Source organism: Rattus rattus, chromosome 1 (genome assembly GCF_011064425.1).
Source record: "Rattus rattus isolate New Zealand chromosome 1, Rrattus_CSIRO_v1, whole genome shotgun sequence".
Taxonomy (NCBI): Eukaryota; Metazoa; Chordata; class Mammalia; order Rodentia; family Muridae; genus Rattus; species Rattus rattus.
The window spans coordinates 260,785,017-260,799,220 of NC_046154.1; the positions used below are offsets into that span (position 1 = coordinate 260,785,017).

General features: G+C 48.0%; 1 protein-coding gene across 1 annotated transcript; it reads right to left on the reverse strand.

Annotated features, from left to right (window-relative positions):
* Positions 1-11,145: 11,145 nt before the first annotated feature.
* On the reverse strand, positions 11,146-13,435 carry Mfsd5 (major facilitator superfamily domain containing 5). The gene is made up of 2 exons (XM_032884697.1): positions 13,270-13,435; positions 11,146-12,722 (listed from the first exon to the last, which is right to left on the reverse strand). Exon 2 carries the CDS (start codon positions 12,702-12,704, stop codon positions 11,352-11,354), a length of 1,353 nt encoding a protein of 450 aa, XP_032740588.1. The 5' UTR covers positions 12,705-12,722; positions 13,270-13,435; the 3' UTR covers positions 11,146-11,351.
* Positions 13,436-14,204: the final 769 nt, after the last annotated feature.

Below are 14,204 nucleotides of genomic sequence, written 5' to 3' on the forward strand. Positions count from 1 at the left end.
TAGGGTAAAGGACCTAGGAGGAAGGAGATGAGGATGAAGACATCAAAGGTCGCAGCGCTGATCTCCTCCTACACCTCAATACCTAGCTTATTCACACGGTCTTTACCAAAAGCTGGGTGCAAGTCAGGAATATGGGATCCAACACTCGAGAGACCGAGAAGATAATCAGGGGTTCAAGGTCATATGTGGTTACTTACCAAGTTCAAGGCCAGTCTGAGTTCTGTGAAGCCTGGTCGCAAAACAAAGCCAGGTGTGGCGGCTTTAAGCCCAGCCTTTAAGCCCAGCACCCTGGAGGCAGACACAAGTAGATCTCTGTTACTGAGAGGCCTGCCTGGTTTACAGAGCAAGTATCAGGTCAGCCAGGACCTTCTAGACAGGCCTTATCTCAAAAACATAACAAAAAAAAATGTACCTGATAAAACTTGACTCATGTGATTTATTTATTGTGTATGTATTCATAGGGTCATGTACGGGTACCTGTGAAGGTCAGAGAACAGCTCCCAACTTGAAGAAGTCTGTTCTCCCTCAACCATGTGGGTTCTGGAGATTGAACTCAGGTCATCAGGCTTGGTGGCACGAATCCTTAACTTCTGAGCCATCTTACCAGCCCTAAGTCATGTAGTTTAATCTTACATCTGAATACAGAATGTATAAAAGAGGCAGCGGAGGGGTTGGAGATTTAGCTCAGTGGTAGAGCGCTTGCCTACGAAGCGCAAGGCCCTGGGTTCGGTCCCCAGCTCCGAAAAAAAGAACCAAAAAAAATAAATAAAATAAAAGAGGCAGCGGGGTTGGGGATTTAGCTCAGTGGTAGAGCACTTGCCTAGCAAGCGCAAAGCCTTGGGTTCGGTTCCCAGCTCTGAAAAAAAGAAAAAAAATAAAAAATAAAAGAGGCAGTATAGAGAGGGGAATGAACTTTGAACTTGAGACTGGGCAGTGAAGCCAGATTCATTTGCTCAGTCTCTGTAAAACGGCGTACAGACTCCCAGCTCTCGGCAGGAAGAAGCCAATGGTGTCTCTGAGTTTGAGGCCAGGGTCTACATAATGAGTTCCAGGCTAGCCAAAGCTCCATAAAAGTACACTGAGATAACCCTATCTCAAAAAGGGGGAGGGGGGCTTCTGGAGGGAAGGCCCTGTCTGTTCCTGTAGAGGATCCAGTTCCTAGCACCCGTAGGGCAGCTCAAAACCATCTCTACTCTGACGCCCCTTCTGACCCTCTCGGGCTTGTCAACTCAGGTCATATGTATGTGTACATTCAGGAACACACATACGCTTAAATGTTTTTAAAATGGGGAGGGGTCCTAGGGTTACAGGTTGAGTCAAATGTATTAGAAATAGTTAGGGATGTATGGTTATAATTAGGGATTCTTAGAGATAATTAGGGTTACATCCTTTCTTGTGTTGTTTTGTTCTGTTGAGACAGGGTTTCTCTGTGTAGTCCTGGCTATCCTAGAACTTGCTCTATAGACCAGGCTGGACACAAAATCACAGAGATCCCTTTGCCTCTGCCTCCCAAGCGCTGATGTTAAAGGAGTGCCCCAACACCACAATCAGCTAAGGTTACATCCTATAATGAAGACTCTGGGAGTGCTTTGGATTTCAGTTTGTGGAAGGTTTTTTTTTGTGTGTGTATACAGAAATAAATAAATATATATATATATATATATATATGTGTGTGTGTGTGTGTGTGTGTGTGCGTGTGTATGTGTAGAAACATATGTAACATTTACACATTCAAATACATACTTGAACATGCATGTGTACATGTGTATATATACACACATACACATATAATGTGTGTGCACATTACATATATACACATACACACACGTATATATAATGTCTTAGGGATAAGACCCACATACGGTGTACTGCCTGGTTTTTTGTGTCAACGTAACCCACGCTAAAGCCATCAGAGAAGTAAGAGCACAGTTGAGGAAATTGAGGAAATGCCTTTATGAGATCCAGCTGTAAAGCATTCGTGATCAATAGAGGACGACCCAGCCTATAGTGAGTGGTGCCATCCCCGAATAAACCCTTTTCTCCCCAGCTTGCTTTTAGGTCATGGTGTTTTGTTGCAGCAATAGATACTCTAAGATACAGAGATGTCTTTGTTTTCTTTTTTTAAAGAGTTATTTATTTATTCTATAGAAGTACACTGTCGCTGTCTGCAGACACACCAGAAGAGGGCATCAGATCTCATTACAGATGGTTGTGAGCCACCATGTGGTTGCTGGGAACTGAACTCAGGACCTCTGGAAGAGCAGTCAGTGCTCCTAACCACTGAGCCATCTCTCCAGCCCAGATTTCTTTGTTTTGTTTTGTTTTGAAGGTAGGGTCTCATGTACCTAGGCTATCCTAGAGGCTGAACTTAAACTCCTGATGCTCTAGTCTCCGCCTCCTAAGTACTGTGATTACCGTCCTGGAGTGCCACACTTAGTTTAATTATAGAATCAGTTAATTACAGAATTAATTAATTTATTAATATTTATTTGCAGTGCTATGGGTTAAACCTAGGGCATTGCTCATGCTAGGCAAACCCTCTACCATTTAGCTATACTTCAAATTTCCAACATAAAAATGTTTTTAATAAATCTTTGGATTTATTTTATTTTTGGGGGAGTGGGGTGAATTTTTTGATAGAGTTTTTCTGCCTAGCCCTGACTGTCTTGGAACTCACAGAGATCTGTCTGCCTCTGCCTCCCTAGTGCTGGAATGTAAAGAGTACACCACACCTGGTTCATCTGTGGTTTTTGTTTTTTGTTTGTTTGGTTTGTTTTTTTTGAGACAGTACTTCTCTGTGTAACAGGCCTGGCTGGACTGGAACTCACTCTGTAGACCAGGCTGGCCTTGAACTCACAGAGATCTGTCTGCCTCTGCCTCTCAAGTGCTGGGATTATAGGTGTGTGCCACCATGCCCATCCTCCATCTGTGTGTTTTTTGGTTTTTGGTTTTTTTTTTTTTAGGATTTATTTATTATATATAAGTACAGTCTTCAAACACACCAGAAGAGGGAGTCAGATCTCATTACAGATGGTTGTGGGCCACCATGTGGTTGCTGGGATTTGAACTCAGGACCTCTGGAAGATCAGTCAGTGCTCTTAACCACTGAGCCATCTCTCCAGCCCCCATCTGTGTTTTTAAAGACTTATTTTATGGTTATGTATGATTGCTTGTATGTGTATATATGTAGCACATACATGTCTGGTGCCCAAGAAGACCGTGGGAGTGGGATTGTTTTACCTGTAACTAACATTACAGGAATTGTGAGCCTTCTTGTGAATGGGTACACTGAACCATCTCTCCAGATCCTATATCTCCATTTTAACTGTGACCCATGGGGCTGAAAAGTTGGCTCTGTGGCTAAGAACACTGAATGCTCTTCCACAGGCCCTGAGTTCAATTCCTCATCAACTACATGATGGCTCACAACCATCTGTAATGAGATCTGATGCCCTTTTCCCTTCTTAAATAAATAAATAAATAAATAAATCTAATAGCAGCAGCAGCAGCTACAGAAGAAGAAGAAGAAGAAGAAGAAGAAGAAGAAGAAGAAGAAGAAGAAGAAGAAGAAGAAGAAGAAGAAGAAGAAGAAGAAGAAGAAGACGACGACCGTGGTGACCATGACAGTAATTTACAGTCCTTGAACAGCTGCTTTTATATTTTGCTTTTGAGACAGGGTCCCACTGTGTATCCCTGGTTGGCCTGGAACTCAGAGATCCTTCTGCCTCTATAACCCCAACTCCAGGGCTAGGATTAAAGGTATGTGTCACTTAGTGAAAAACAGTGTTAGGACTGAGTGTCCCTCAGTGGTCGGGCATATCTATTTAGAATATGGTCATGGTTTGAACCTCAAGTTACAAAAAGCTTGTCAATTGAACTGTAGCTCAGTTGAGGCTAGCATGCACAAAGCCCTGGGTTCAATTCCCAGTACTACATAAAACAGGAAATACCGGGCTGGGGATTTAGCTCAGTGGTAGAGTGCTTACCTTGGAAGCGCAAGGCCCTGGGTTCGGTCCCCAGCTCAAAAAAAAAAAAAAAAAAAACAGGAAATACCTCAAATGTCCACAATCCCAGCACTTGGGAGATAGAGGCAGAAGGATCAGAAGTTCAAGGTCATCCTTATGATACAGTGAATTAAAAGCCAGTCTAGGCTACATGAGATCCAATCTTTTGAAAAAGGCATCTGGGGAGCTGGACAGATGACTCAGCAATTAACCTTGGCTGCTCCTCCGGAGACCAGGGTTCAATTCCCAGCAGGCATGTGGCAGCTCACAACTGTAACTCCAGTTTAGGGGGACCTGACACCCTCATACATGTTGCCCGGCTAGTATAGCTGTTGTCCCTTTGCTCCACACCTGCCAGTCAGAAGAATAGGTTGACCCAGCAGGATCAAGCTGACCACACACCCAGTTATGTGATGATAACGACAGCAATTATGAGCATTTGCTTCTCTTCCAGAGGACCTAAATTCAGTTCCTATCACCTACATGGCAGCTCACAACTGTCTGTAACTCCTCTCCCGAGAGGTTTGACAACCTCTTTTCACCTACTTGGGCACCAGGCACACAAGTGGTAAACATATATACATTCAGGCAAAATACTCAATACACATTAAAGATAAAATGAATAGGGCTGGAGAGATGGCTCAGTGGTTAAGCGCATCATCTGCTCTTCCAGAGGTTCAATTGCCAGCAACCATATGTTGGCTCACAAGCATCTATACTGGGATCTGCTGCCCTCTTCTGGCTTGCAGGTACACATACAGATAGAACATTCATACATAAAATAAATATTTTTTAGACAAATCTAAACACGTGTAAATACATTAAAAACATTTATTTTCATGTGCATTGGTGTTTTGCCTGCATGCATGTCTGTGTGAGAATGTCGGATCCCTTGGAATTAGAGTTAGACAGTTGTTAGCCACCATGCAGGTGCTAGAAATTGAGCCCTGGTCCCCTGAAAGAGCAGTGCAGCCAGTGCTTGTAACCCTTGAGCCATCACTCCAGCCCCTTAAATACAGTTTAAAAAAATTTTTTTTAAATAGGGGGCTGGAGAGATGGCTCAGTGGTTAAGAGCACTGTCTGCTCTTCCAGAGATCCTGAGTTCAATCCCCAGCAACCACATGGTGGCTCACAACCATCTTTAGTGGGATCCAATGCCCTCTTCTGGTGTGTCTGAAGACACTGACAGTGTACTTTTACATAAAAACATAAATAACTCTTTTTAAAAAACAATTAAAGAAAATGTTTCTCTAGATACTCCTGGCTGCCCTGGTACTCACTCTTGGAGTAAGCCAGTGTGGCCTCAAACTGAAAAGATCTGCCCAACTTTGCCTCCAAAGTGCTGGGGTTAAACACATGTCCCTCGACTGCCCAGCAGAGTTAACGACAGACATGTTCTTATAAGAGCAGAGCATGATACTCTGGGCCACTTAGTATTTTTTTAAAGTCCTTATTTATTTTTTATTTATATGAGTACACTGCAGCTGTCTTCAGACACACCAGAAGAAGGCATCAGATCCCATTACAGGTGATCGTGAGCCACCATGTGGTTGCTGGGAGTTGAACTCAGGACCTCTGGAAGAGCAGTCAGTGCTCTTAACCACTGAGCTATCTCTCCAGCCCCTATTTAGTATTTTTATTCTATGTTTCTATAGAAACATGGTAACAGACAATAATAAAGAGTGTTTAGTGCTCCCTGGTAGACTGCTTGCTTCTTATGAGCAGTCTGGACATGTGGGCTCTGTCCCCAGTACTACAAAAAGAAGAGAATGAGAAGGATGTGGTGAAACCTGTAATCCTGGCACTTAGGAGGCAGCGACAGGAGGATCGCATTTGAGGCCATCCTGGGCTATGTACTGTTTCAGGATATCCTGGGCTATAGAAATAGAATGAGGTCTAAACTGAAAAGCACCACACACCTTTTATCCCAGCACTGGGGAGGCAAAGGCAGGCAGATGAGGGAGTTCGAGGCCAGTCTGGTCTATGGAGTGAGTAGCCAGGGCTATATAGAGAAACTTGGTATTGAAACTAACAAACAAACAAATCCCCAAAGGCTAACTGTAGCACACCTGTAGTCTTTTTTTTTTTTTTTTTTTTTTAGTTCTTTTTTTTTTCGGAGCTGGGGACCGAACCCAGGGCCTTGCGCTTCCTAGGCAAGCGCTCTACCACTGAGCTAAATCCCCAGCCCCACACATCTGTAGTCTTAGTTCTTCGAAGGCTGAAGCAGGAGATCAAGACTTTAAGGTTAAGTCAGAGAGATTGCTCCAGGGTAGAGAGGTACCTGCTGCCAAACAGACAACCTGAGGTTTATATCCGTGACCCTCGTGATGGAAGAACCGTCTCCTGCAAGCAGTCCTCTGACCTTCCCAGTCATACTAAGGCAGCCTCACCCTGCCACACACACGTCACATACAAAATAAATAAAATAAAACAATTTTTAAGAGTTCGATATCATTCTTTGCTACCTAGGATGTATGCCTGTCGTGATGAAGCACACCTTCTGTTGTTGTTTGTTTGTTTGTTTGTATTTTGAGATAGGGTTTCTTTGTGTAGTCCTGGCTGTCCTCCAACTTACTTTGTAGACCAGGCTGGCCTCAAACTCAAAGATCTAGTGCTTCTGCCTCCCAAGTACTGGAATTAATGGTGAATGTCCAACACCTTTAGTTCTAGCACTTGGAAGGCAGATGCAGGTGGAGCTCTGTAAGTTCAAGACCAGCCTGGTCTACAAAGTGAGACCCAGCCCCAACCAACAACAAAACAGAGAAACAGAGGAAAAAGGAGAGAGATGGGAGGAAGGAATTGGGTTAGGGCATGGAACACACACCCCCTGTCCAAGAAGACTGCCAGCCAGGCAGTATTTCCTCGCACCCAGCCCTCTGTCTGTGTCTGTTAGGTTCTGTGGGGGCTTCTCTTCTCTCCCCAGGACCATCTGAAAGCCACAGAGAACTGTTCCTGGATGGATGGACAGGACCAGGAGCTCTTGAGGAAAGATTGTGCTCTCTATCAAGTCTGACCCCAAACTGACCTTCCCACTTGAGGAAGAGGAAAGGATTTCAAGTGGAATATACTGACAGTTCATCTGCGCACACACACCCAAAGCAGAAGGTCACTTGGACAGCCTGATCCGTCCATCTGGGCCAGAACGAAGAGTAAACACTGCTGGGAATCCCCCATCCATTGGGATGTGCTGCTGAAAAGCTCTGCTTCCCCCACGGCCCCATCCGATCGCTCTCATCCCCAAAGCCTGATAAAGGCAGCTGTGTTAGAAGAGTCAAGAACTAAGACGTAAAAACAAACAGCCGAGGTTGGGGGTGCAGTTCACTAGCAGGGCGCTTGTCCAGGGTGTCCGTACTTGTGACGACGCCCCGGGTTCAGTCTCCCGCATCGAAAAAGATAAATCAAACACTTATGCAGCACTTAAAATGTGGGCCAAGTACTATTACGAGGACTTAAACGCAGTAATATTTAATCTTCCCAAGAGCCCTCCTATAGGGTAGAAATAACCATGCTGTCCTTCCCATTACACAGATAGGGAAACTGAGGTGGAGAGTGGAGGAGCCAGATTTGAACCAGGCAACTGAGGCTGGATGCTATTTTCTCCTCCTCCTCTTCCTCCTCCTTCTCTCTTGTTTGTTGTTGTTGCTGTTGTTTTTCCCACCCGGAGAGGTTTAATGAGAGAAGAAGAATAGAGGATAGGAAAGGAGGCCGGCCATGGGCACTTGGAGGGAAGAGAATGGGCAGGGAAGAGAGGAAGAGCAGTGAATCCAAGAACAAAGAGCTTGTTTGTTGGTTTTTTTGAGACAGGGTTTCTCTGTATACCCCTGGCTGTCCTGGAACTCACTCTGTAGACCAGGCTAGCCTTGAACTTAGAGATCTTCCTGCCTCTGCTTCCCAAGTGGTAGGATTGAAGACACACACCACCACTGCCCAGCTTTTTTTTTTTTTTTTCTTTTTTTGCTTGTTTGTTTGATTTATGTGAGCACACTGTCACTCTCTTCAGACATAGCGGAAGAGGGCATCAGATCCCATTACAGATGGTTGTGAGTCACCATGTGGTTGCTGGGAACTGAACTCAGGACCTCTAGGAGGAGCAGTCAGTGCTCTTAACCCATCTCTCCAGCCCGACTTTGTAATCTTGATTGTACAGCTCAGCCTCCCAAGGGCTAGGAACACAGGCGTGAACATGCAAAGGATAACTGAGTTGACTGTGCAGGCTCAACACAGCGCCTGTGTGCAGGAGTCAGCCTCTCATTGAACCACACGAACTGTCACCCACAGATGGACTGCAGAGCCTACTGCTCTCACCCTGGTCTATCTCCTGGGGCAGAGCAAGCAAGGCTAGAGACTAAACCATGAGTACTGTGTGTCAGAGAAGGGTCACAGCTTGGCAGCGAGAGGTGGGTCTAGTCTGTTTACCATTCGTTTGCCACTTGATTTTTTTTTTCTTTTTCTTTTTTTTTGTTCGGAGCTGGGGACCGAACCCAGGGCCTTGCGCATGCTAGGCAAGCGCTCTACCACTGAGCTAAATCCCCAACCCCTTGCCACTTGATTTTAAGCCAAGGAATAACCTTTGCATGCATTTTTCCTCTAAGCCTTAAAAACAAACAAACAAACAAACAAAAAAAAAAAAAAAAAAAAAAAAAACCAAAAAAGGCTTACAGTGATAGGGACCTTAAACTGCCTTCCAGAGCTTCCGACCGTCTGACGGGAAAGAATACACCCTACTCTTATCTGCCCCTTCGAAGCCAGCTCATCAGGGAAAAGGAACTTCCTAAGTCTTCCTTCCACCCTACTTCCTTATCATTTAAAAATATGAGCCCCATCCCCAGCAGTAAACGCTACTGTCATCTACAAAACAAGTCACTAGCTAGGCATAGAGTCTGTAACTCCAGTTTCCCGGGAAGCGAGGCAGGCAGGCCTCTGAGTCTTCATGGCCAGGCTGGTCTACAGTGCCAGTTTCAGGCCAACCAAAAACTCCATAGTGAGACCCTGTCATGAAAACAGAAACCGGGGTTGGGGATTTAGCTCAGTGGTAGAGCGCTTGCCTAGGAAGTGCAAGGCCCTGGGTTCGATCCCCAGCTCCTAAAAAAAAAAAAAAAAGAAAAGAAAAGAAAACAGAAACCAACAACAACAACAACAGCAACAACAAAGCCAGGTCATCAACTAGGCTCTAGGGTCCCTTCTATTCTAATCGGCCTCTGCGTGGGTGATTCTTGACTATGTGGATGGGAGGTAGGCTGTTTCTTCTCCAGACGTGCACTAGGCATCAGCTTGTTCTACACATGTGGGGAGGCTCAAGTGAAAGAGCCTCCTGCTCTCAAGAGATTACAAGATAGGAAAAGCCGGAATGTCCACAGATAACTATAAAACGCGTCTCAGTCTAGCTCGACGTGGTAGAAAGAGGAAGTTAAATGATTGCAACAGACTTTGTTTTGCCTTGAGATGAGGGAGAAGAATGATACCTGTTTTTGTACTTATCCTCAACTTCCACTGCCTGGGTGGGGGAGACACTGCCTTCTGCTGAGTGCACACTTGAGACTGTGTTCCACTTCCCCAATACCCTGGTGCAGAAACTCCTTCCCTAGCTTACGACGCTCTTTTCACACAGGCCGGTACTTAGAGGACCTGGAACATCCTGAATTCTCCTGAGACCCAAGGAAAGGTAGGTAGTTCCTTTCAGAACAGGTGGGTTCTCTTGCCCCACCCCCGTGCCCACCTCAAGCACATTCCAGGACACACCCTAGTGCCACCGTCCTTCACCCTAACCCTTCTTAGAGTAGGCTCGAATTCCCTAGAGAAGCCCAGATTCTGTTGGGAGGAGGAAAGACAGATACAATCAGGGGTGAGGCAGGGAGGGGCCCACAAAACTGGTGTTCCCACTGGTACAGTTTCCTGCCCCGATGACTTGCTAGCCTTCACCTAGGCTGGGTGGGGAAGAATCAGGTACAGACAAGATGTCTCAGTTCCTCACTCCTTACCACTCTTCTTGGCAGCCCTTATGTTTCTTGAAGGGACTCAGGACCGAGTAAGCGCAGATGGCTCTGGACAAATGGGGCACAAAGGCAGAAAGCAGAGGAGCTCGCATGTTCAGAACAGCAAGCTCATTCCTACAGGAAAGGCTTTTGTTTACCATGACGGGGGTAGCAGCCTAAACCTCTGGAATCTTTGTTCAATGGTCTGGTATATTGGGCACTGGCCACATGCTCTAAGATCACTTTCCTCTTTCATAGAGAGATGGCTCAGTGGTTAGAAGCACTTACTGCATAATCACGAGGATCAGAAGAGGTCGGATCTCAACACATGTTAACGAATTGAGGGTCCCGACTGCAACACCAATTCCAAGAGACCATCTTTCCCCTGCATGTGGACTGAGGGTTTTGCTGGACAACTGAAGAGGGTACCTGTCTTAAGAGTAAGGACTTAGGAGCCTCTGAATCTTTCTACCCAGTTCTGTTGATTGGCATATTTCACAGCTCTCAGTTTGGCTGGAGACATTTAATTTGGAGACATTAGAAATAGTATTTGCAGGCTGGAGAGATGGCTCAGTGGTTAAGAGCACGGACTGCTCTTCCAGAGGTCCTGAGTTCAATTCCCAGCAACCCCATGGTGGCTCACAACCATCTGTAATGGAGTCCGGTGCCCTCTTCTGGTGTGTCTGAAGACAACGACAGTGTACTCATATACATGAAATAAATCTTTAAAAAAAAAAAAAAAGAAAGAAATAGTATTTGCTGGGGCTGGAGAGATGGCTTGGTGGTCAGGAGCACTGACTGTTCTTCCAGAGGTCCTGAGTTCAATTCCCAGTAACCACATGGTGGCTCACAACTATCTGTGATGGAATCGGTCACCCTCTTCTAGTGTGTTTTAAGACGACTGTGAATTTACATAAAACAAGTAAATAAATCTTTAAAAAAAGAAAAAAGAGGGGGTTGGGGATTTAGTTCAGTGGTAGAGCACTTGCCTAGCAAGCGCAAGGCCCTGGGTTTGGTCCCCAGCTCTGAAAAAAAGAAAAAGAAAAAAAAAGAAAAAAAAAAAAGAAAAAAAAAGAAATAGCATTTGCCAATAAACCCACCTGTACCTCAAAAATCTCCAGTTGCCCCCTCACTAGAAACTGAGGTGGGTACAGGAGAGGACAAGTAACTGGAATCCATTAAAAGTGTTTATTTTTACACAGCAAGGAGAAAGGGAAGTACATAGTCAGCCTTTGGCACCTTTCCAGTCTGTCGCCCCCATGTCCTTCCCAATACAAAGCACTGGCAAGAGGGGCTGCAGGACAGAGTCACAAAGTGAGTCACAGGTGGGTAGGTGGGGTTCCAGAGCCCATCTCGGACCCCTCGTCCTGGAGAATCAAAGCTCAGGGGCATAGGGCTCCCCGGTGGGCGAGGGCACCCGCAACTCAGCGTCGTGTCTCACAACTGTGAAGAGTCCTGCCACGGCCAGCAGTGTCGTCACCATGACGGCCGAGCAGATGCTGAACATATTCCTGGTGCCCGTCTTCCGATCGCTGTCATGGAGGACAAGGAGCCCCAGACAGGCCAGTAAATGCAGGGGCACTCGGAACCAATTGAGAACACCGGCCTGCTCCGTCTCGGGGATCACTTTCCTCCGCAGGAAGCTCATGCTGGGAAAGTAGAGCCCGCAGGCCAACTCGATAAGTAAAAAAGCGATAAAGGATTCCACGGGGTTTTCTTGGCCTGGGCTGGTAGAGAAAGTCAACATGAAGAGAGAGAAGACAACAATGAGGACAGCAAGGGAAAGTAGGTGCATGGGTTGAAGGTGGTACCTCTTGGAGGTAGCGATGCGGTACAAGGAAGAACCCAGAAGGCTGGCAGCCATGAAGCTGGAGAACACAATGCCCAGCGGGGCCCCGTGGGGGTCCAGCACAGGTGTCCAGAGGAAGACAAAGATGAAGATGACACTCTCAAACAGGGCTTGTATGACACCCAGCAGCAACACCCGGCGGTCGGACAGGAGGCAGCGCAGGCCTCCGGCACAGGTCTTGGAGAAGGCACGCTGACGGTCGTAATTCTCTCCCCAGTTTCGAAGGGCCAAGGCCCCAGCCAGAGCCAGGAGAGGGATGGCAGCCACATAGGGTGCTACAGGCCCCAGACCCATCCAACTAGCCACAGCCTCGGCTGCCACACCTGCTGCTACAGCCAGCACGTGGTTCCAGAAGGCGGCTCGGGCGAAGGTGGCTGGGATCCACTCGGCCGGGAAGTCATGCCTCTCCACGTGCTCATGGATGTACCAGGCCTCGAAGGCTGAGAAGAGGAGAGCGGTCGACAGCCCACCAAGGGCTCGGCCCACCAGCAGCACAAAGTAGTCTTGAGAGAGCTTGGTTATGCAACATAGAGAGTAAGTGAGGGAGAAAAGGACACAGGACTTCTTACGACCCAGCCAGTCCACAAGGGATGAGGCCACTAGGCCAAAGAGGACCGTGGAAGCCAGGCCACAGACGTAGAGGATAGCAATCTGACCCTCCAGGAAGTGGTAATGCTGATAGAGTTTATACAGGTAGGGGGCTTGGAGCCAGTCCGCTGCCAGGGCCAGAAAGTAGACTTGATAGAAGTCTAGTTGAAACTGAAGGAAGGAGGGGTTGCTGCAAGCTCTTCCAGGGGGCCTGGCTCTGCATCTTGACAGCTCCAGGCCCAGGCAGGAGGCCAGGAGGCCCACAAAAGACAAATAGGCAGTCACCAGCATGGTGGGCCCCCGGACGACCTGGAGAGAGAACGGTGGTCATAGTCACATCCATAATCCAGATAGCACAGTCAAGGGGTTGGGTGTCTAAGCAGAAGGCAACTCCACCCAATTGCACTGTCAATTTCTCTCCCCCAGAGCTGAGACTGGAGGGACCAGTCGGGTGGGTGGGAGGAGTGGTTGTCTCCTAGGACTCTGTGGGGCAGGTGAGGGTGACTGTGGGGAGAGGCCAGAGCACTCGCCCCACCCTTGCCTGGTACAGCAAGGGGGACTCCTTTCAGTAATTCCGGTCCCGCAGGTTCGAAAGGGGCTACTGCCCTTCTCCATGATAGGTTCTGCAGGTTTCTTGTACCTCCCATCATCGCAGAAAAGGCCAGTTTTGGAGCTTAGAGTATCCACATCTATTCCCGAGCATCCCTTCCTCCCGCGTCGGCCTCTCCACTGCTTCGCGGTCACGCGCACGCACCGCAGGTTCCCCGACTCTGGGTCACAGTTGACCCCCCTGCGCCCCCTAGCCTCAGCCGAGCGTCCCCTCACCAGATCGCGCCTCGCCTGGCCCCCGTCTCACCTGCTGCCCCGGTCTGCGGGGACGCTCCGGACACGTCCGGCTCCAGGCCGCCGGGCAGCCCTCCCCGCACTAGCTCCGGCTCCGCTCGGGTTCCAGCAGCGCGCCCGCCCCTCACAGCCTGCTTCCGGGAGCCGGGCTGGCTCGTGGCCGCCGCCATGATAGCCCCGTCACGTGACGGGGGCGCGGCAGCCCCGCCCCTCGCGGCGCCCCGCCCTGGGGCGGAAGAGCCGGTGGGGCTGGGGATGCTGGAGCGGCGGGCAGCTCTGTCAGTGGCATCAGGTCCTCCAGCGGACCTGTACCGGCGCGGTCGTCGGGAGTAAAAGCGTATTTTCTGTTTTCCTCCACGCAGTACCTCGGAAAGGTGCCAGCAGTCCCTCCGAGCCAGCGGGTACCGTTTGCTAATGAACTCCACTGTCCTAAATCGAGGCTGCTCTAGGGTTTGGACCTCCCCTGACCTCCGGACCAGCAGTCAGTATTGTCCAGACACCTGAGGGAGGCGATGTGGTGTAAAGCCGGAATCCTGCTGCACATAGATTGAGGTAGCAATCTTACCTGACCACTTTCTCTGTGTGAAATCAGGGGAGCAGTGCCCAAATGAAGAAAGCTTAAGGATCAATGGCAGCTTTAGAGTTCAAAACTTCAGCCCTGGAGTTCGACTCCCACCTCCTGCTACCTAGGATCTGCTTTATCTTGGAATGTTAAGTTTCAATATCCAATATTATGTCTTGGAAACCCTGCAATGGCTTCCCTTTTCACTAAGGATAGAAGCCAAAATCTGTGTGCAAATGCATCTGTCCGGAGGCTTTTTGCTACGCCCAAGACTTCCATCTTTTACCACGAGGTCTCCTCTGTCTACATTGGCTCCCACCTGGGCCTTTGCACACTGCTTCCTGCAAGTTCCCTCCACAAGATAGTTACCTTCTTTACTCCTCCAA